At 39.6% G+C, this 23,337-nt stretch overlaps 1 protein-coding gene across 2 annotated transcripts in view; it reads left to right on the top strand.

Moving 5' to 3' along the window:
• Positions 1-23,337, top strand: part of CBS (cystathionine beta-synthase) — a 656,282-nt gene that overhangs the window by 455,380 nt on the left and 177,565 nt on the right. For both annotated transcript variants that reach the window (XM_044072237.1, XM_044072236.1), the window contains exon 11: positions 9,138-9,243. In XM_044072237.1, the coding sequence (XP_043928172.1) occupies positions 9,138-9,243 (106 nt within the window). The remainder of the gene's footprint in view (positions 1-9,137; positions 9,244-23,337) is intronic.

Genomic DNA, 23,337 nt, shown 5'->3' with positions numbered 1-23,337 from the left:
TTTAACCTGTGGAACTTGTTTAACTTGCTTACTTATGTAATCTCTGTAAATAATCTGTTTGTAATATGTAATGCTGGTATTATGTAATGCTGTATCTGCTACCCTTGGAGCTTTTCTCCCCGGGCCTCCGCTGAAAATGGACATGCATCCAGTCGGACTATCCCGGTCAACAAATGTAAAATAAAAAAAAATAAAAAATAAAATAAAAATTTGGAGGACCTTTCTTGTAAGGAGAATCTGTACTTTATTAGCAAATGGGAGGCAGTTGTGTGCATTATATGTTTGCCTTCTCTCTGATTGAACTGCCAGGCACTGGGGGAGATGCAAATTGAGAGTGTGATTTAGTATTTATTTATTTTATTTTACATTTGTTGACAGGGCTAGTCTAGCTGGACACATGTCCATTTTCAGTAGAGACCCAGGGAGAAAAGCTCCACTACAGTAAAGTCACAGTACATAATTACAAGTAGAACAAGATTGTTACATAACATCATAGTACTAATATGGTTTACAGTCGTGTACAAGCAATAATTCTTAAAAGAAAATAGGGTAGAGCTTGCTAAGCAAGTTTAAGCTCTGTGGCAGGTTAAACTAAGGTAGAGTTCTGTTTTTCAAGAAGAGCACATGCTAAGTGAGTATTAAGCTCAACAGCAGATTAAGGAAAGGCAGTAACTTTAGTAGACTGAAAATCACATATTCATAGCGGTTGGTAGGAGACAGGATGAGAGTATTAAGAAAATCTAGGCATAAAAAATGAAGGAGGAGAGTTTTAGTCAGGATTTGTGCAAGGGCATAGCCAGTGAGTTAGGAGATGTTCCTTAGGTTGCTTTTGAATAGAGATGTAGAAGAGAGAGATGAGAGTTCCCTGGGGAGCAGGTTCCAAGACTTCCCTGCAGTGTTTGAGAACAGTGTGTCCCCAGCCTTATTGTTGGATTTATGTATAGTTACTAGTAACCTATTGGCTGAGCGAAGGGTTGAGAGATTTTTGTAGGGGGTGATAAGACTAGTTAACATTGAAGTACTAGTAGGATGATATAAGATCTTGTGTGTGATAGTAAGTTGTTGAAATAATAGTTGATTTTGGAGTTCAAGCCATCCCAAGTTATTTTAGATTCTGACAATGGTGGGTTCTGAATGGGGAGTTTGTGGCAAATCTAGCTATGTTGTTATAGGTGAGTGCCAGTTTAAGATTGCTTTTTGAAAGATTGGTATAAATGGAAGAGGCATAAAGTAGTGTGGAGATGAGATGGGTGTGGGCAATAGTAGTTCTGGCAGTGGGGGTAAGGTAGGGTTTAATTCTGTAAAGGGTGCCTAGCTTTCTATTAACTGATTTTATGGTGGTATTCATGTGTATGTCAAAGGCAAGATTATGGTCAATTATCACTTCTAAGAGTTTGGTGGTAGGTTCTGGAGATATTGCAGTACCATTTTTGGATGTCACTGTAAGTTCTAATTGAGAGGACTTTATTGTAGGACTGAAGAGCAATAATTTTGTTTTTTTTTTTGGCGTTCAGGAGAAGGCAGCGTTGTAGGAACCAATTTTTCAACTTTATTGAATACATTCTGGGTAAGTGATTGGAGTTTGGGTAAGGAAGTAGCAGAGCAAATTAGCTTAGAGTCATCTGCATATTGTATGCAGGTGGCTTGAGGAATTGTAAGATTTAGATCGTTAATAAAAATAGAGAATAGGAGAGGGCCTAAGATAGAGCCCTGAGGTACGCCAAGGGAAACAGGGAGGTGTGTAGAGAGTTCCTTGTCCCAGAGCACAGCTTGTTGTCAGTTTTCTAAGTAGGACTTAAACCAATGTAGTGCCTGTGTATCAAGTGAGAGAGATTCAAGTATATCCAAAAGAAGATGATGGTTAACCATATCAAAGGCTTTTGAGTGGTCAATAAAGAGTACCAATGATAGGGAGTTGTTATTACGATTTTTGTTGATACAATCAGAAAAGGATAGAAGGGCAGAAGTTGTGCTTTGGAATGGTCTAAAGCCATGCTGACAGCTGGCAAGTAAATTGTTATGGCGAAGGTGGTCGAGTAGGTGTCGGTGGATGCACTTCTCCATTATTTTTGCTAGTGGAGAGAGTAGGGCTATAGGGCGAAAGTTAGAGAGGTCATTAGAGTCACCACCCTTATGAAGAGAAATGATATGGGAGATTTTCCAGATAGTTGGGATAGTTCCTTCAGTGATTGTTCTGTTTATAAGTATGGAGATGGGATAGGCTATGACTTTAGCTGATTTCTGCAGATATTCAGCTGGTATTAGGTCAGCTGAAGGGGTGCCTGGTTTAAGTCTTTGGAGAAGGGTGCAGATAAGAAATGTACGCACAGGTTGTAGATGAAATGAGGGAGACAAGTTAGTTAAAGTGGGTGACAGGTTAGTGGTAAAGAATTCGCTAGAGATTGGATTGCATCAGTAAAGAAGTTATTGAAGACATTAGCAATAAGTTTAGGATTGTCTTGGATAGAGCCTGTTGGGGTTGGTGTTTTGGAGTGGCCTGGATGTAAGAGCTTATTTATGCCTGACCAGAATTTTTGTGGTTTGTGCTGGTGGGTTTGTTGGAGTCGAAAGTAGAACTTTTTCTTATCAAGGAGTACAGAAGTTTTAGTAGAGTTCCTCAGTTGCTTAAAATATAGGTGGTCTATTGGATTTTTAGTAGTTCTCCATTTGGCCCAAATTTTATTTCTAAATATGATTTTTTGTCTGGTTTCATTTGTAAGCCATGGAGCAGTTTTTCTGTTTCTGATGGATCGAACAGGGGCATGATAGTCTAAGATTTGTAGGAATTTAGTGTTGAAATATAACACTGCTTCCTCTAGTGGTAGGCATTTTAGTGGTAACCAGTCACATGCCTTAAGTTTGGTTTGGAAGTTTTCTTGGTTAAAATTTTTGTTAAACTGAGTAGTTCTAAATAAGTTAGAGTTAGGAATGCTGATCTTTTGTCTACATACAAAGGTTAGAGAGTGGTCACTAAATGTCATCTGGAAGGATGCCTGCTTCGTAAGACAATGGATGGTTGTTAACAAGGATCCAATGTAAGGTGCTTTCTTTGTTATTAGATTTATGGATTCTAATAGGGAAGGTAATTACTTGGGAAAAGCCATATAGGTTTATATGGGTTGTTGGGTTAGGTGAGATACAGGTAGTCCAGTCAATATTAAAGTCACCCAGTACTATGGTTTCTTGGGGTAAGTAGGTAGAGAGCCAGCTAAGGATGTTTTCTAGGGTATTGATATTATTTCCAGGAGGAAGGTAGGAGCATATTAAATAAATGGCTTTGAAGGTATTGATTTGTAATTTTCCTGTAAGGGTTTCAGCATTACTACTTGTAGGAAGCTGCATATCAAAAGAAGTAACTTGCAGCTCAGATTTGAATAGGATGGCTACACCCCACCCTTTCTGGTTGAGAGATCTAGTCTCAAAATATTATATCCAGGTGGGGTAATTTCATTATCCTGGGTTGTTGGTTTTAGCCAAGTTTTTGTAAGGCATAGGATGTCAAAATATGCTATAAGGAGAGAGTTTGAGGGTCTTGCTTGGTTGTAAGAGGTGGAGGGAATTGAGGTGAGGGGGTTAGTGTTATCTAAACTATTAGGGCCAGGGTTGGGGTGAATATCACCAGCTACTAGGAGGTGTAGATGGGTCGGACTGTAATCATTTAAAGGTTTGGAGAAGATGCATAAAGATTTTCTGGATTGGAAGTAAGCTATATGAGCATGTCTGTGATACTTAGGAAGCACAAAGGAGGGTATTGAAGTTAAGTTTATATGGTTAAAGGAGGATGGCTGTGTTATTAGTAAAGTATGCTGTGAGGGGTGGTGAAGTTCAGAAATGCACGGATGTGCATAGGCTGTAAGTTTATAGGATACAGATAGAAAAGTAAGAATAGGGAAAATGAGTCATATCCTTGTGTGTCCGGACATAGGAATAATGGCCATTGTAAAAGTATAAGATAGAGATAAAGTGCAGATGATCAGGAGCAGAGATGAAACAAATGTAAAGAGATAGGGTATAGGATGGGAGAGGGTGAGGAGGTATAGGATGGGAGAGGGTGAGGAGGTATAGGATGGGAGAGGGTGAGGAGGTATAGGATGGGAGAGGGTGAGGAGGTACAGGATGGGAGAGGGTGAGGAGGTATAGGATGGGAGAGGGTGAGAAGGTATAGGATGGTAGAGGGTGAGGAGGTATAGGATGGTAGAGGGTGAGGAGGTATAGGATGGTAGAGGGTGAGGAGGTATAGGATGGTAGAGGGTGAGGATGTATAGGATGGTAGAGGGTGAGGATGTATAGGATGGTAGAGGGTGAGGAGGTATAGGATGGTAGAGGGTGAGGAGGTATAGGATGGGAGAGGGTGAGGAGGTAGGCTGTATATAATGAAAGAGTTAGCTATTGAAGGTAAGTAAATGATATGTGGTTTTCACGACTAGCAACAGGAGACATCCGGGACAACTAATAGCCAAGATGCAGTTGCTCCAATTAAAGGAACAGATAATTTCTAAACTTTGAAAGAAGGGAAAAACTCTGAAAGTGTGAGAAGCCAGGGTTTTGTCAAGAATGATTATTCCCAAACCACAAGGCAGATGAGAAGCATTTTTTTCAGCGATCAGACTCTGCAGACAGCTCAAGTTTAAGTCTAGACGTTTGTACTCGGGTACTCTTAAAAGTATTCTATCAGAATTGGGCCAAGTCATTTGTGAATCCATTGGATGTGCTGGAGCAAAATGAAGGAAAATCTCCTGGTTGGGACCATGGGATGATTCCTGGATCCAAGTCCTCCAGCTCCCAAACTACATCTCTGGAAGCACCGTGGAACTTTCCTCTTCCATCTAACCTTTTCTGACTCTTTTAAAAGAAAAGGGTGCATCACCAGAAGGAGTCTGAGTTTTCTGCCAAGATTGCACAGATGTTGGACAGAAACAATGGAGCTACATAAGAGGTCTGCTCAGATGAGGACTAAAGTTGAAAATATGGGAACAATGGAGTAGCAATAACCTGTCGATGTGCAGGTAGACAGATATATTTAAACTAGTTCTATGCTGCCTCTCATGTTTTTCATTAATGTTCACTTGAGAAACCATTGGTGAGTTGTTACATCAGGACTGGATTATTTTGGGTTCCCAAATAAGTACTGGCTGTTAATTATTTTTTTAAAAAACTTAATCTGTTTCCTTTTTCTAATAAGGGGTGCCAATTAAATGTAGATACAGATTCATTGTACATGTCTGTTTATGGAATGGGATGGGGAGATTCAGGAATGTCTGATGCATGGCTACACTGAGATGGTTAAACTGAAATGTTATGGGGGCTACAACATGTGCATCTTAGCGCAACCATTTTATTTGAGGTATTTGCACAAGACACAAGGTTGCGTAAGCTGAGGGGTGTTTTTGGGATCGATGCATTATGTTTTGGGACTTTAGAAGTTGTTCATGCAAGGTTAATGTTTTCCAAGTTTAAACAGAAGTTTTCTTTGCAGGTTTGTTATGTTTCAGGGGCTGTGTCACAGCTCTGTGGTGTTGAATAAAAGGAGTGTCAGCACCAGTGCTCCAACTTCACTGTCCGCAAGGGGACACAACTGACACTGCTGCTGGTGGATTATCTATTGGGCTGTATGTCTGACCCAAGGCAGCCAATCCCAACTTATGAGTCTATTGAGGACAGCTTGCCAGCAAGTCAGTAGATTGGTGTGTGTGTTATTTTGGTTATGATCACAGTATTATCCTGGAATGTTAATGGGCTCACTAACTGGGGAAAGCAACAGATAGTTTTAGCTTATCTGTCTAAGGCTAGAGTTCAGGTGGTTTTGCTGCAGGAGACATATCTGAATATAGGGGAACATCTGGAGTTTCAAAAGAGGAGTACATTTAATGGGTATTTGCCAGAATACCCAGAGGGTAGCTGGAGAGGCATGATGTTAATGATCAGAAAAGGTCCCCCCTTGCAGATTGAGGGCAGTTTCAAAGACAGTCTAGGGAGATATATGGGGGACAGAGGATACTGGCTAGGTAAGAGAGTCACTCTGGTCAGTGTGCATCTCCCATTGAGCATCTTGACTTGAAATGAAGATGCTGATGGCTGAGATTATCACCTTTCATGAGGACATATTTTTATTAGGTGGTGACTGGAACTTAATGTGCAACAAAGATAATGTTTGTACTGGCCATAGAAGCAGGAGTGTTAATCATGTGGGCCAGTATTTTAAGAATTGTACAGACATTTATGGTCCGACACCCTCATAGGAGGTTGCATGCATTGGGGTAATACACGTTACTCAACTAGATTTGTATGATGGACTAGACTGGATAGGATTTACATATCCAAGGAACATCTGTACATTGTCTGGGGAAGCAGTGTTCACCCATTAACTATTTCTAGTCATGGATGATTGCTATTCATTTGAGAGGGAAGGGGGACTGATGTACCTTGACTCACTGCAGCTTTCCATTCCACTTACTGCTTAGGGACAAATTTAAACAGTGGGCAGTGGAAACTTTGTCTACCTTCTTGGCTGATATGGATCTAAATGGGGATAATCTTGTGACACAGTGAAACAGAGTGGAGTAGGAGATTAGCTATTGGAATCCGGGACAGAAAAAATTTGTAGTCAACCAACAAAAGATATAACGAAGGGCTAACTAGGATAAAAGTCAGTTAGAGGTTGGAGTGCCTTCAGGAGGACAGTGTGTAGGCTGACCTTAGACATGTCACGGAGGATATCTCAGAATACTTGAATGGCATTAGTGAATATAGCAAATCAATGTAATGTTAATGCAACCTGGAATTACTGATGGTGTCATTAGGCTCACCTTTTGGAACCAGTTTCACAGAAGAGATCAGGGCCAATTTGTGAAACACTACATTTGTAAAGTCATCCTTAGGTACTTGAGTAGAAAAGGTGTAAATCCATGGACATGAGAAGTTCTTCCTATGGGTTACTTTGGAGGGGCTGGCATAGGAACAGGAGTGCCCAGAGCAGTCTCTGCTTGGAAAGAGAGAAATAAGGAGCAGAGATACTGGGAACAGTTGCTGCGCAATAACAAGATGACTTAATGGGAAGTGGCTCGGGTTATGTTCCCCTCAGGACACTGGATTACATAGCATACCAGTGTTTGATGCTGGAACAAAAAGCATGGAGGGGAGAATATAGAGAGACAGGGGGGACCTCACTCCTAATGGAGCTATTGATTGAGTCCAGAACTCAGCAGTCATCTAAGAAAATTGTTTCTAGACCATCCACTGCCCAAGGCGATAATCACGTGGGTCTATCCTATAATGTGAAAATAAGCTTGGGAAAGCATTTAGCAAAGCAGTATACTGTACAGCAGTGGTTAGTTATTTGTAATACTCCTATATATATGCAGCAACATCCAGAACTTTCAGAATTTTTGTTTGCAAATATTTACACACATATTTTTATATACCAGAAAGAGAGCATACATTTTGCCCACAGATTTCCCCTAGCTGCTGGAGATGTGTAGAGCATATTATAGTTTATGGGGATAATGTCTTTTAGGGATGTCAGAAATTATATCAGTTCAAGTTAGATCTGCAATCCTTAGTAGAGGAAATGCTTAGAAGATCTTTTACATTAACTAAAGTAGTTCTACTTCTAAATTGTGCTGAGGATGTCAAGATTCCTAGGGCTTGTAAACTACTAATTTGCTTAATTTTCCTCTTAACCATGAAGTAAATTGGAAAAAAAATGAAAGTCATGCCATCTGCCGATGATCCAGTAAGTCCATCAGTTAAGTATGTAAGGGATATGGAAGTTGGAAGATCATGGGTCAAGGTAGGTAGACTCCATATGAGCAGGTGGGCATTATGGGACAATTATAAGCAGACATGCTTGAAAGCTAGCAACAAGGACATGCCAAAATTAACAAGGCTATGTGTAGCTAAGAGGGTTCTTCATGTGGTCAGGGTGATGAACAGAAGGTCTACAAATACTAGCATGAAGCTTTTGATGACAGGTAAAGTTGAACTGGGATGTTTGAGAAATCTGTACTGGAAGCATAAAATGGGGTTGTGGTGACCCTGGGAAATGACTATATACTATGGATTGAATGCAGCAGGGGCTTGACTTCAGGATCTCAGTGGAGTTTCTGATTGTTGCTTGAACCATGAGTGTTTATTTTTATATTTTTTGTTTTCCTTATATTGGAGTTTAGATGTATTGCTATAGTAAAATAAATAGTGCCATATATCTCTCTTGTCTATAACAGGGTCATCTGAGTTCAAAATATTCTTAATCACCTGTGTTGGGCTGCTTCTTTGTGTATTAGCTATGCTGGTGGTCATTTAGGTTTTATGATGGAGCAGCCGCTGGGGAGGAAAACTTAAGGTACACCATGCATGTGAACTTTACAGATTGTAATTGTATTTTGTTTATGTATCTAATAAATGAGTTGAATGGGGAAAAAGAACCTGGATGATGCTATTACTAAATACTTCAGTGAAACATTGATTGATTCCTTAATATACTCAACAGGCTAGCCCCATTACAAGGAAAAAAGTTAACACCATGGCAGTACTGACTATGTGCAGAATTGAAAATTCTAAAACATGAGAACGCTGGAGTATAGAAAAATTATCACTCCGTTAGAATGCCATAGGCTCTAGAGACAGATTGGGGACTAATAAAATGAAAGTATCCATTCACTCAAGTGTTAAAAAAGCATGCATCCTGGAACAAAGTGTACAGCATAACAACCTATAGGATTTTAGAAAAATAAAAATTTATAAGCCTTGGAAAAAAAACATAGCACTGTCACATTCCAGACCTGTCTAAACAAGATATAGCTAATAATTCTCTGAACAGTTATGTTTTTGAAGAGAAGGAATTATGGTGGGTCCATATGTTGCACAAACATTTGTTAGCATTTATAACAAAAGTCGATCATGACAGTAATGAGAAGATTTTAAGTGGTGTGTTTAGGTGACAGAGACCCCAAGACTGCCACTGCATCTGCTGAAATAGTAAGCCCAATGTCCACTTCTCCAGCTCCTGAGGACTCTTCATTCATGTACAGGTTGTAACTTTTTTGACAGCTTCTTGTCCGTGTTGCATGCTTCAGAAGACATGAACATATGTTGTCATGCTCATCTCACATTGTGCTTTGATTTATTTAATATGACAGGTGGCAGCTCTGGTAGCGCAATGGCAGCTGCTGTGAAAGCAGCCAAGCACCTCAAGGAAGATCAGCGCTGTGTTGTAATCCTACCCGACTCGGTCAGGAACTACATGTAAGTATCTGTTATACAGAGGGTTATGGACTGTCTTTGCACATGGTTATAAGTGATACAAAGGTATTTGCTGTTCTGTTGGATACCTCCTGATGCCTTCCTTATTTATAACAGTCCATCAGTTGTTGTCCTCACATCCCATTCATTAACCTTTTACTATTTTGTAGTCATTAACAGTACAACATGGAATCTGCTTGCAGAGAGTATGTATCTTAGTATGCAGTGTGGCCATAGCTGGTCTTCTTACAATTCACTTGCTAGTTGTTATTATTTTGAATTAGCTTTTTCTGTAGCTTAATGGCAGATTTGGTAACTATGTGGTTAAATGTATTTAAATTGGACTGTTCTCAGTACCATTTCAACACCTTTGCTTTTCTTTCCCTATCACATTGCTTTGTACATGCTCTGCTTATTTTCTTTTATATTTCAGAGATAATAGTCTAGTTCATGACTTAAAAACTCCTGAAAATATAACATGTATGCATGCCACTGGCTCTGTTTATTTTGACTTCATTATATTAAATATTCCGACACACACACACACACACACACACACACACACACACACACACACACACACACACACACACACGGATCTACTTTCAATTAACAAAAGTATGAGCTCACTGCACCGAAAGCGGAGTTTAACAGAAACTGACAATGCTGAAAGCTTAATCAGCGAAACTCACTTTAACGGACTACAGCTGACAAAAAAATTAAAAAAAAAAAAAAAAAAAAAAAAACAACAAATACACTACACTACATTATGCAGGGGGCAAGCCCCCCTGCACCCCCACTACTAATATATACCAACTCTGAGATCGCACTACAGACTACAGTGGGGAAAAGGGAAACTTTCTAAATGATACACATAACCTGCCATAATTAAAATCTCACCTCCTCATTGTGATTTACCTGTGCAATATATTTCACCCAGGACTCCGGGAGCAATTCTGCACAAATCCGACATTTTAGATGCCGGTACGTTCATACAACTACTAATACTTCCTTATTAAATTGAAAGCGGTATGCCCTGTATTCACCATTAAAGTGAGTTCCACTGATTCATCTTTCAGCATTGTCGGTTTTCGTTAAACTCAGCTTTCAGTGCAGTGAGCTCGTGCTTTTGCCGTTTGGTGGATCGTACATTAGTTAATTGAAAGTAGATCCATATATATATATATATATATATATACATACACACACACACACACACACACACACACACACACACACACACTAAATGTGTGAATATATGTATGCATGTGTCTGTGCACAGACTAAAGGAAAACAAGCTCATACAAACAAAATATTCACTAAAACCTGCAAGAAAAATCTATGCCAGGCTAGAGTCTGCACTGTGTAATGTCTTAAACCTCCAGTAGTAGAATCCCATGGAATATGTGCAAATGGCCCCATAAAGACATACCAGAATTTCAGCTACATGACTTCTGAATGCATGTGACTTTTTACTTTTTACATCTATATGTGTACATTCAGGTGAATAAAGTAAACCCCCATTAACTGTAGACATGCATGTTTCAGACTTTTTTTTTTACCGTGTCACAACTGCATAAGAGGATTCTTGGCTATATTTTAAAAACACAGAGTTTAAAATTAAGCTTGTTGTAAATAAAAAATGGTGTGCCTATAAAATATCTCAAATAATTTCCAAACCAAAGGGTAAAAGGTCACACAAACAATTATTCAGTACAAACTGCAAGAAAGACCAATAAAGAGTATGTGTGTGTGCATGTGTGTCTGTGTATACACACACACACATATATATGTGTGTGTGTGTGTGTGTGTGTATGTATATATATATATATATATATATATATATATATATATATATATATATGTGTGTGTGTGTATATATATATATATATATATGTGTGTGTGTGTGTATATATATATATATATATATATATATGTGTGTGTGTGTATATATATATATATATATATATATGTGTGTGTGTGTGTATATATATATATATATATATATATATATGTATATATATATATAATATATATATATATATATATATAAACACATGTATGTATATATATATATATATATATAGATATTTTAAGGACTACAGTTCCTTTTTTATCTTTGGCTTAAACACTGAAGATGTTAGGCATTTTGAGGCTTGGATCTTGCCAGGTCTGCAAGTCTCTATAGGAGAATCTAATGAATACAGTATAACCTCTCAAAGCAAAATGAGCACTTCCTGCAATCAGCTTACTTTTTCAGGAGATTGAACAAAAATAAAAGTCAAGCAATTCCTGCACAATAGACCTATAATTACACCCTGATTAGTAGTACTATCTAACGCCATCTTCAACTCTTACTTCCTTTTCTCAGTGACTTTAATGGCACCATCATTGTTTCTGCATGTGTCATCACCACAAGACTTCAGGGTGTCATGCACTCAACAAATGTAACAAATGAGCCAACTCCATGGCATAGAGGGCTAAAGCACTAACTGTGCCACTGGTGATCTGAGTTCAGTTAGCAGCTCAGGTACCTGTAGGAGTGGGCTGTTGAGAATAAAAATGAGTGGCTATTGCTAGCTGGCCCATCCTGTGGGAAGGGAGGTGGATCTGGCTAGCCACAAGGGTGACACCAAGCAGAAGTACTAGTTGTTACCCCCAATGGAGTTTGAGCCTACACTGACACAGAGTGCTAGCACAAGGAAGCTGAGTGGAAAACTTGGCATGTGGAGGCAGACCCCTCCACTAGAGGCAAGTACAACAGAGTTCAGAGGAGTTCCTCAAGGGTTGCTGCCAGGGAGAGAGGCTAGGCCATCTCCCAGGACTAGCATGATGGCCTGCTTCCTACCAACTGACTGTCACTGGAGAATGGAGGGCTGACCAGGATTTACAAGGAGAAAGGAACTCTTCTTCAAATCCCCCTAGGACAAACGGACATTTGGGTGGAGGTAGAAGAACCATAAGGCAAGGTCCTGAGGGAAAACAAAAAAAAATTACATTGATGAATCTAGATATGGCAGTACTAAGACTTTGATATTCTCTAAATCCAGACAGAGATGATTGTAACTACCCTTCCCTTCCACAGATAACAGTAACAATCATTTTGCTTTTTGAAGTATGTCAGTACCATCTCCAGACGGTACAGTATGGAGTACTGTGACAAAGGAGAGTGCAGAGATGGATACTGAAACTGGTGATCTCACTGGCCACTTAAGGGTGCGGAAAGAATAATATAACTGTTGGTAACATGATTATTAGCTTGAATAAAAAGCTGCAAGAATTATATGAAATATAAAGGGTTCATTTAGGAATAGTACAAAATGCTGAAAATTAAAAAGTAGTAAGTGTGCTGGCATAGCTTATTAGGTATTGGCATCCATGTAAAGGAGAATGTTATTGAGAAACAAAGTCTGTAAAAATAACTGTGCAGATGGCAACTGGAAGGACATCAATGATGTAAAGAGATGTAACATCAAGTTTCAGATAGTGCTGGAAACCACGTTTCAGAAAAAAGTTGTATTAACTGAAGCAGTTGTCTGTGTATTTATTGTACTTAGTACAATACAGTAATAAGACTATTTGGTCACAATAGATAGTATGCATGCATGTAAATGCAAGTAACAACAAGAAGCCAAAAGAAGATACCATATACTTTTTCAATGGCGAGCCACAGTTGACAGACCAAATGGTTTCTCCTTGTGACAACTACAGCTTCTTTTTGATTTTATTCAGTTAGTATGTCCAGTTGTAGTGCAAACGTTTGCCTCCTTCTTATGCACAGTATCCAGTAGCAGAACAGCACATCTCTGCAGATTCCACAGGTCCTGTACATTCACACAGCTGAATCTGCCAACTGTGTTTGACCACCTTTTGGGAAAATCGAGGACTTTCTACGTTTTCTCGACATAAGATTTGGCCACCTTCCACACAGAAACTGTTAATTCTCTTTTTGTTTCGCATTCTACAGCATGGATGCCATAAACAAAAGAACTGTAAAGTGTAACACTACCTTTCAGGTAGACAGTAATAATAGTCCAGCACATGTATGGTCAGAATTTAAAGATTGATATAAACATAACTGTAGCACATGTAGTACTTTACTAGGTAAAGTTCATGTCAATGCTTTATGTACGTTTGACTGGTATCTTAAACAGCAACATCATTTATATGACAGTAAACATTTATTATGCAAGTCATATGAAACTGCTTTCTGTTTGCAATATCATAAAAGTAATGGTAAACAACCAGATGCATTATGTCCTGTCACCACATGTAAAATGTTAATTTCAGAGTTACAGTATCAGTCAAGTCAGTTATTTACAAAATCTTCTGTATATATATTGCTAGACAAAAGTGGCATAAAACCACTGCACAGTACAAAACAGATAAAAACAGAGACAAGATTCATAGTGAACTGACAAAAAGATTTAATAAACTTCTAAGACACAGTCAGAGTGAGTTCAAAAAGTTCAACAACATATGCAAACACTTTTTCAGAAGTGCATAAGAGCTTTAAAGTCAGCAGAACAGATAATCTAGTTAGTAAAGAGTTAAAGCAACAGCAGTTAACTACGCTGATAGAAAATAATTTATGACGTACTATTCTACATTTACAAAATGGTTAAGCGTACACAGCACAAACTTTCATTCAGTTAAAGCAAGGCACTTAAATAGTGATTTTCAAACCATTTCAAACAGTTCTAGGGCATAGAAATCAAATGAGAGTAGTTAAACACAGTAAAGACACGACGTCACAAGACTGACATGCATGTATTTTCTTTCACCTAAAGTACAGCAAAAGGCACACAACAGCAAATATAAATCATGTAAATATATCTGTTTTAAGCATGTGTTAGTTAAGTCAATATCTCTTTTGTTTCTTACAATATTTTGTATATGTATAATAGCATCAAAAATAGCAAAGACTCCAGCAAAAACAGTTTTCAAAAGCAGTATTATGCATAGTTAGGCAAATTACGAATGTTTATTATTAACGAATGACTGAAGGTGCGAGTAAGTGCTGAAGGAGTTATGGGCTAAGCGTCTGGAATGCGCAGAAACAAAAAAAAAAAGTAAGTAATGTGAGCTCAAATCTTTCCAGGCTGGAATGGGTAGTTACAAGGAATGTTGCATAAGATAAAATTTTACTGGTACTGAAATTTATAAGGTCAATGAAACAAGACTGGTTGCCAGGCCAAATGGTTTATGTTTTTCTAAAACATTGTTAAGTATTCATGTACAGCATTAAGCAAAAAGCACAAAAGTCTACAAAAATCCTGTTTAGTAATTGCAATAAGACGTCACAGTTGTGCATACATGTCATTAATTTGTTTGCAAGTAAATACTATGAGTACAGTCAGTACATAGGCTATATAGTATGCAGTTATATTATGCAGGTCCCTTTACAAAAAGGGAAGGTACGAATAGCTAGTAGTAACAGTAAACGTCTTTTCAAAATGGGTAAAAGCAATTCCTACTACAACTTTGACAATATAGGCAACAGCAAAAGCTTTATAAAAATATTTTCTGTTTTCAAAAATGGCCAAAAAATGATCAAATCAAAAAGCAAATGTGTAAGACCAAAGTGTCACAGTCTAGGTAACAGCCAAACAACAAGCATACATTTACTTCTCACAGCATAAAGCAAATAAACAATGTTGTTGATGTTCTTCGTTCCCCATTGCTGCAGTCCTTACTATTGGGTATAGTCCGCATCCAGTCGGCCCGAATACCAGAGTATAAGGCTGACGTCGGTCAGGGCGCATTAGACTGACGTCAGTACGTCAGGGTACTAATGCGCATGACCGACGCCATATCCTCAGTCTTTTTTGCCGCATGGTCCGATGCAGAAGCAGTTTTGCGAGTGCAGGTTGGCGTTCTGAAATATTTCCGAAACCGGAGTTTCAGACCGAAACAGAGTTGGCTAAGTACCCCGTTGGGGAACATTTTGGTTTTTTCTTGCCTCAGTATTTTACCGGATGTCAGAAAAAGTGAATAACTGTATTTCTTGTGGGAAACAGATACCTCATAGGGATTACCATACCTTGTGTATACCTTGTTTAGGGCCTGAGCACGACGTTGTTGGCTGCCGCTCTTGTGCTAGGTTTAACAAACGCACTATTAAGAGGAGGTTAGACTGTGCCAGGTTAGTGTTTGGGAAGCGTTGCAATTATAAAATGCCGTCGGATGCTCCGACGCCCGCTTCGGTCAAGAAGCGCAAGGACAAAACAGCGAAGCCTAGGGTTGATGAACCGGCAGTCCCGGACGTCGGTTCTTTAGAAGGCTCAGTGGAGCCAGAGGTTTTGCCAGGAGTTTCCATTGAGTCCCAGGCAGAAACTTTACTGTTACAGGATGTGCCTTCTCAGGAGGTAGGCCAGGCTGAGGGGCTTCTCAGGTGACTGTTCTTCCCTCTCTTCCCAAGGTAGTTAGAGCCTCTCCTTCTGTTGCCAAAACTTCTTTGAGAGGTAGGCCTACTTCAGCTTCAGTGGGGCCTTCTCCTAGCATTTCGGGTTCTGTACCTAAGAAACATATGCTTAAAATGGCAGAAGATTTGATTACTATGATTAGAGGTTCTATGCCCCCGCCTGATAAGAGGCCTAGGGTGGAACCGGAGTTTGATAGTTTTGAACAGTGTTCAGAGGCTTCAGAGTCTTCTGCGGAAGACTTGCAGGAGTATCCTACTTATTCTGATTCTGATGTGGATGATTCCACTCCTACAGCTTCTCCTCCTGAGGATTTCTCATTTTCAGAGACTCTGCATTCCATGAGGGAGCACTTTAAATGGGAAGGCCAGGATTACTCTGATTCCAGGAAAAGGCTTAGGGAATTTTTGTTTTTACCTCAGCATAGGCCCTTAGCTATTCCTCCTGTGTTGAATGTGGTGGAAGATGTTTTGCAGAGGCTTCCCTGAACCCTGACTCTTTGCCTCCTGCTCCTGTTAAGCCTGATAGGTATTATAGGGTGCCCGAAGCTCATAAGTATTTGTTTAAGAGTCCTAGGGCGGACCCAGAAACTATTTCTCAAGGGCCTAAAGGTGTTAAAGCTTCTGTGATTAAAAATCCTGTTCCCACTGATAAAGAGGCAAGGGCTTTGGATAGGTGGGGAAAGAAAGTGTATACTTCTTCCACTCTAGCCATGAGAGCATTGAATTGTCAGTTTCACATGCTAAAATATCAGAATTATCTCCTTTCACAATTGAAATCTAAGGTGGATGCTTTGGCGGAAGGTATTGAGTGTAAAGAGTTGCTGGATTTGGTTCATGTGTCTGAACAAGTGGGTAAGCATTCTTTGCAATGTGGTTTTGATGCTGTACAGGCCTCCTCGAGGGTGGCCGCTACTAGTTCTGTTCTTCGCAGGCATGCCTGGTTGAAGGATCAGAATTTAGCTGAGCATGTTAAGACAAGGATTTTGGATGCTCCTTTACAGTCTGATGTGTTGTTTGGATCGCCTGTGGAAGCAGTTTTAAAGAAAATGGAGGACAAAGCTAAGTCTATGCAAACTGTTAAAGCTTTTTGCAGGTGCAGCCACCGAAGTTTAGTAGAAATTGGCCTGCTAAGGGGTGGACATATCCTGCTTATGATTCCCAGTCTAGGGGTAGGTCTAGACGTGGTAGGGGCAGGGCTCAAGGTTCTTTTAGGCCTAGAACAGGAGTTCACCTGCTCAGACTTCTGGTGAGGGCAGGGGTCAGTCCTTTCGTAAACAGACCCAATGACCTGTCTTTTCAGCTGCCAGTAGATTCCCGTCTGGCAGCTCCTTTGGGAGGAAGACTGTCTCTTTTCAAAGAAAATTGGGATTTAATTACTCAAGACAAATGGGTGTTGGATATCATTCACCACGGTTACAGATTTTATTTCCATACAATGCCCCCTTTCAAAGGCATGCCAGACGTTCCTCCTCCACAAAGAAAAGAGGCTCACAAGCAAGTTTCTCAGTTGCTACAGATAGGGGCCATTCAGCCAGTCCCTGTATCAGAAAGGGGCCTAGGATTTTATTCTCGCCTGTTCCTAGTACCAAAGAAGGGGAACACGTGGAGACCAATTTTGGATTTACCTCTCCTCAACACTTTTCTGGACATTCCCAAGTTCAAGATGTTGACGTTACAACAGCTTTTACCTCTGCTGGGCAAGGATCACTGGATGGTAACTTTGGATCTCAAGGAAGCTTACCTTCATGTGCCTATAAGGCTAAGTTGCAGGAAGTATCTGCGGTTTCGAGCTGGAAATTCTCATTATCAGTTCTCTGCATTGCCCTTTGGCTTATCTACTGCGCCCAGAGTATTCACAAAGGTTCTGGCTCCAGTGATAGCTTACTTCAGGCTTCAAGGAATTCAAATCTATCCTTACTTGGACGACTGCCTGATTCTGGCTCAAGAAAAGGAAGACCTTCTACAGCATCTGGAACATGTCATAGCAGTGCTAAGATGCCTAGGGTATTCTGTGAACGAAATAAAGTCCAGTCTAGTACCCTCTCAAGACATGTGCTTTCTGGGTGTGAGACTGAATACAGCAGCCCAGATGGCCTTTTAACCCCGGACAAACAAAAGAGTCTATCACTTTACTTCCATCAACTATCTCATCAGTCCGTGCTGACTGCAAGGACAGTCCTTCAAGCATTAGGGTTCATGGCATCTTGTATTCTGGTGCTTCCCAATGCCAAACTGCATATGAGGAAGCTACAATGGTATCTCAAAATGTATGGACACAGCACTGCCAGGATTTGGACACTGTCATTCAAATAATACCTTGCCTTCAAAAAGAATTTATGTGGTGGGCTCAGGAATGTCACCTAAACAAGGGACTCTCTGTGACCCGGCCAGAGGCGAGTCAGATTTTAACGACAGATGCCTCGGACATTGCTTGGGGAGCTCATCTAAATGGAAAGTGGATACAAGACAAGTGGCCTGCCAGACTACAGCATCTACATATCAACATGAAGGAGATGTTAGCAGTCCAGTTTGCATTAATGGCTTTCAAGGAGTTACTTCTTCCAGGGCAGGTGTTGATTCTAACAGACAACACAACTGTCATGTGGTACATCAACAAGCAAGGGGAACACATTCTTATCCTCTATGCAGGCAAGCAATGATTTTATGGGAGATTGCGCTAAGCTTGCAACTAACTCTTCAGGCAAGGTTTCTGCCGGGAGCACAGAACTCCTTAGCAGATGTGTTAAGCAGACAAATCATGGATCCCCACGAGTGGAAACTGGATCTTCATGTATTTCAAAAATTGACAGTGTCATGGGGAACTCCAGACATAGATCTGTTCGCTTCTCCACTAAACCACCAGCTGCCACAGTATTGCACAAAGGGGTTTCATCACACAGCTTGGAAAGTGGATGCTCTGTCCTTCAGTTGGAAAAACCTTCATGTGTATGCCTTTCCTCCTCTGCCTGTTCTTCCAAAGGTACTATTAAAGGACAGACAAGACAGGCCAAGGATGATTTTGATAGCTCCAGATTGGCCTCGGCAACACTGGTACCCACTACTACGGAGTCTGGTAAGGAAGCCTCCATGGCCTTTACCTCTGATTCCTCATCTGTTATCTCAGAAGGATGGTCATCTGCTCAATGTCAAGCTTCACTCTCTTCATCTAACAGCCTGGCATCTTCTGTGTTGAAGCACAGCAGGTCTCAACTTCCTCAACAAGTTTTAAATGTGATTATGGAAGCTAGAAGACCAAGTACAAGGAAAGTGTACGCAGAAAAATGGAAGAGATTTTTATTTTGGAGTACAGCAAAGAATTTGCAGGTTTCTGAGCCTAATTTGAGTGTGGCTCTTCAATACCTTACTGAGTTATTGGACAAAGGTTTGTCCTTCTCTTCCATTAAGATTCATGCTGCAGCAATTTCAGCTCACTATGATTGTGACCCACCATTGTTTTCGCATCCTTTGTTCAAGCAGTTTCTTAGAGGGGCAAAGAATATAAGACCCCCACGTAGAGCTCCTACTCCTGCTTGGGATCTCAATTTTGTGTTGGAAAAACTTACTCTACAACCTTTTGAGCCTGCGGCTACTGCTGAATTGAAATACTTGTCATGGAAGACTGCTTTTCTGTTGGCTATTACTTCTGCAAGAAGGGTGTCTGAGTTGCAGGCCCTTATGGCAGTAGAGCCATTTTGATTTTCCATAAGGATAGGGTATCATTACGTACTAATCCTTCCTTTATGCCTAAGGTGGTTTCTAGTGTGGCTTTAAACCAAACTATTCATTTGCCTACTTTTTATGCAGACCCCCAAAATAAAGGGGAAAAGATTTTGCACACTTTAGATGTACACAGGCAATTACGTTATTATTTAAGCAGGACTAAGGATTTTAGGCAGTCTCAGCAGTTGTTTGTTTCTTTTGCTTTGAATTCACAGGGCAAGCCTGTGTCAAAACAAACTATTTCTAGGTGGATTGGCTTTTGCATTGCATTTTGTTATTCCCATCATGGCAAGGAGATTCCAGCTGGGATTAGGCCTCATTCCACTAGGGCTACTGCCACTTCAACAGCATTTCTAAGGGGGGTGGCAACTAAGGATATTTTGGAAGCAGCTACTTGGAGTTCAGTGCATACTTTCTCTAAGCATTATCACCTTCCTATCTACTCTAAGTCTAGGGCTGGTTTTGCCACAGCTGTTTTGCAAGGCATGTTGTCAGCTCCTGCTTCTTTATGATTTGCCAGCCTCCCTTACCTCTGCTTTGGGATTCTACCCAATAGTAAGGACTGCAGCAATGGGGAACGAAGAACATAGTACAGTTTTGTACCTACCATAAATGTAGATGTTCGAGGATCCCATTGCTGCAGTCCAATTTACCCTCCCTCCTTCCCCTCTGTGTTTAGGGGTGGTTGTGTAGGTGAGGTTACATGCTTATATTTTTTGTATATATTCTTGTATATACTGTACATATATTTGGTGCAGGTATTTTGGGCCTTGTCTTTTTAGGGTCTTCTGACATCTGGGGCAAGAAAAGACTGAGGATATGGCGTCGGTCATGCGCATTAGTACCCTGACGTACTGACGTCAGTCTAATGCGCCCTGACCGACGTCAGCCTTATACTCTGGTATTCGGGCCGACTGGATGCGGACTATACCCAATAGTAAGGACTGCAGCAATGGGATCCTCGAACATCTACATTTATGGTAGGTACAAAACTGTACTTTGTCTTTCGGCTTTTCCCGGCTAGAGGTCGCCACAGCAGAACTCTGGTCCGCTAATGATTGGCAGTAGATTTTCATGGTGCCGAGTTGCCAGCTCGATGCCCAGCCTTCAACGAAGACACGCCCATTCACACATGTCTTTCGGAACGCCACTCTACCCATGGGGAGGACATGCAGACTCCACACAGAAGGCACTCCCCGCACACTAGCTGAGAATTGAACAGAAGAACCTCTTGCTGTGAGGCAACAATGCTACTGCTGCACCACCGCTGCAATAAAATGATGTATACTACAGGGGGAAGGGCATGCTTTCAATTTTACGCTAACTGTGTAAACAGTACTGCAAAAGGGACTCAGATAAAGGTGCAAAGTGTTAATACCAAAAATACATTTTAATGTTTCAAGTAATGTAATTAGCAGGCTTCAGTTTAATGCTTGGTTTGGAAACTGGGCTGTGTACATTACACCCACATATATACAAATGCAAAAACAATCTGTACAAGCAAGTGTATTCTGTACAGTATATAGTAAATGGTTTATCTATGTAAATAGAGTAACAAATCAAAGCTTGACATTTGGGACAGCTTCAGACAAGCTGAATGTTCAGTGTCTGGAACATGCTTCAAGGACTATAGATAAAAATGCAGTTGCGAAACAAGGCATGCAGCATTCAACACAGACATCTGCATTTCATTTGCATCATTCTGAACATCAAAACAGAGGGAATTACAGTATTTCACAAATAAAACTTAGGAAAATGCTACACAAAATAGAACATAGGTTCAGTTGTAAAAAGCATACAGCATGTACCTTTGGGAGGATAACATTTAACACAAATATAACAGCATGGTTAGCTAAACAAGGTTAGACATACATAAAAGTAGAAAAAAAATCAAAGACTGGCATAAACATTTCAGTAAACAGCTCTATCTCTATTGGATGCTGTGCATTACCTCAAACATGTAACAGTTCTGACAAGGGAAGACATCATGCAAAAATGTCACAGTGTATAGATAATAACACAAACTGGCAAGGGAAGACATCATGCAAAAATGTCACAGTGTGTAGACAATAACACAAACTGGCAAGGGAAGACATCATGTAAAAATGTCATGGTGTATAGATAATAACACAAACTGGCAAGGGAAGACATCATGTAAAAATGCCACAGTGTATAGATAATAACACAAACTGACAAGGAAAGACATCATGCAAAAATGCCACAGTGTATAGACAATAACAAAAACAAGAATAAACTCAACAGGGGGAAAAAAGGTATGATTTCTACCAATACTCTGTTTATTTGTATAAACAACACAGTAACCATGGCTTAAAATAAATACTTACCATTTTGAGTAACAGGCCAGTACTTCATACATATCAAATGGTAAAAATACCATCCACTTGTACTATGATAAGACAACAATACCAAAAAAAAAAAAAAAACAATATTGCACTTCAATATTACATTTCCAAGTTTTAAAGATATCAATTGCAGATTTAAGAGAGCTTGGTATCAAAACTAGTTGAACAAGATGTCTCACAGATTGTACATTTACAAGCACAATGGAAGTAAATCATTACAAGTATAATTGATAGACAAATTATAATTTAGTACTAATGTATTTAAATTTGTAAACTGATGTTTGTTAAAGTGGCACCACAGTTTGTATGTGTGGTTTCAAATAACCCAGTGTTTATAGTAAAAGACAAAAACAGAAGCTGGCACTGCCCATAATTGGTGGGACATATTCAGAAGATGATCATCATCTGGGACCAAATTGCTAAATTGGTTAATACATCCTGTGTTGATAGTTTTAGGGGTCATAATAATAATGAGTGCTTGAAATTGTTTTATATGCTGCAGGTTACAAAGAGTTGCAATAACTCAACAAGTGATTGTAAATATGAGCAAAGTGGCAAATGCTGTAAATAGCAATGCTGACGAAACAAATGCAGTATTTTCTTTAACTGAAGTTTAGTTTGTTCCTCCAAAAAATAAAATAAGGGGGACCTAAAAGAAAAATAGTAACTGTTGCTAGCATGATTATTGCTTTAAATAAAAAGCTGCAAGAATGATATGAAATATAAAGGGTTAATTTAGGAATAATATAAAATGCTGAAAATTAAAAAGTAGTAAGTGTGCTGGCATAGCTTATTAGGTATTGGCATCCATGTAAAGGAGAATGTTATTGAGAAACAAAGTCTGTAAAAATAACTGCGCAGATGGCAGCTGGAAGGACATCAATGATGTAAAGAGATGTAACATCAAGTTTCAGATAATGCTGGAACACCACATTTCAGATGATGCAAAACTGAGTTTCCATAGATCATCAAACTACAGAGGACCAAGGACAAGGGAACAAGGAAAACAGTTATAAATAAAAGAACTGTTATACATCAGACTTTGAGAAAAAATAGACTTTTTGGTATAAATATGAGTGTGCATAAACAGGCTTTGGACATTTGCCATAGACAGCTGACAGCATCTGTGTTGTATGCTTGTAGATCCAAAAGGAAAATGTAACAGTAAAATTTATTAACTGGAGCCGTTGGCTCCATGTATTTATTGTACTTAGTACAATACAGTAATAAGACTAGTTGATCAGAATAAATCGTTAAATATACTTTGTTATGCATGCATGTAAATGCAAGTAACATCATGAAACCAACAGAAGGCAGCATATACTTTTTCAGGTACCTTAAGCTCCAGGCTGCTGCAATACATGGGCCCAGCCCCTACCCCCCCCCCCCTTGTTTTCTTAAGACCATGCATAAATATACTTTTTCTATTGGATTTACCTTTAAGCAAATTCTTACCTACCTGATTACTTTCAATTATATTTATTGTTTGAAAAAGCAAAGTTTTTTCATTATTAGTCTTAATCTTCAACATTTTTTTACTAAAAAGAAGTAAAATTTACTAAACAAAAACAGGATTCCAAAACTTCAGAA

The sequence above is a fragment of the Protopterus annectens genome, chromosome 5.part0 (genome assembly GCF_019279795.1).
Source record: "Protopterus annectens isolate FY-2018-M chromosome 5.part0, PAN1.0, whole genome shotgun sequence".
Taxonomy (NCBI): domain Eukaryota; kingdom Metazoa; phylum Chordata; order Ceratodontiformes; family Protopteridae; genus Protopterus; species Protopterus annectens.
Note: the sequence above shows the minus strand (reverse complement) of the source record. Positions and strands in the feature narration are given on the sequence as shown.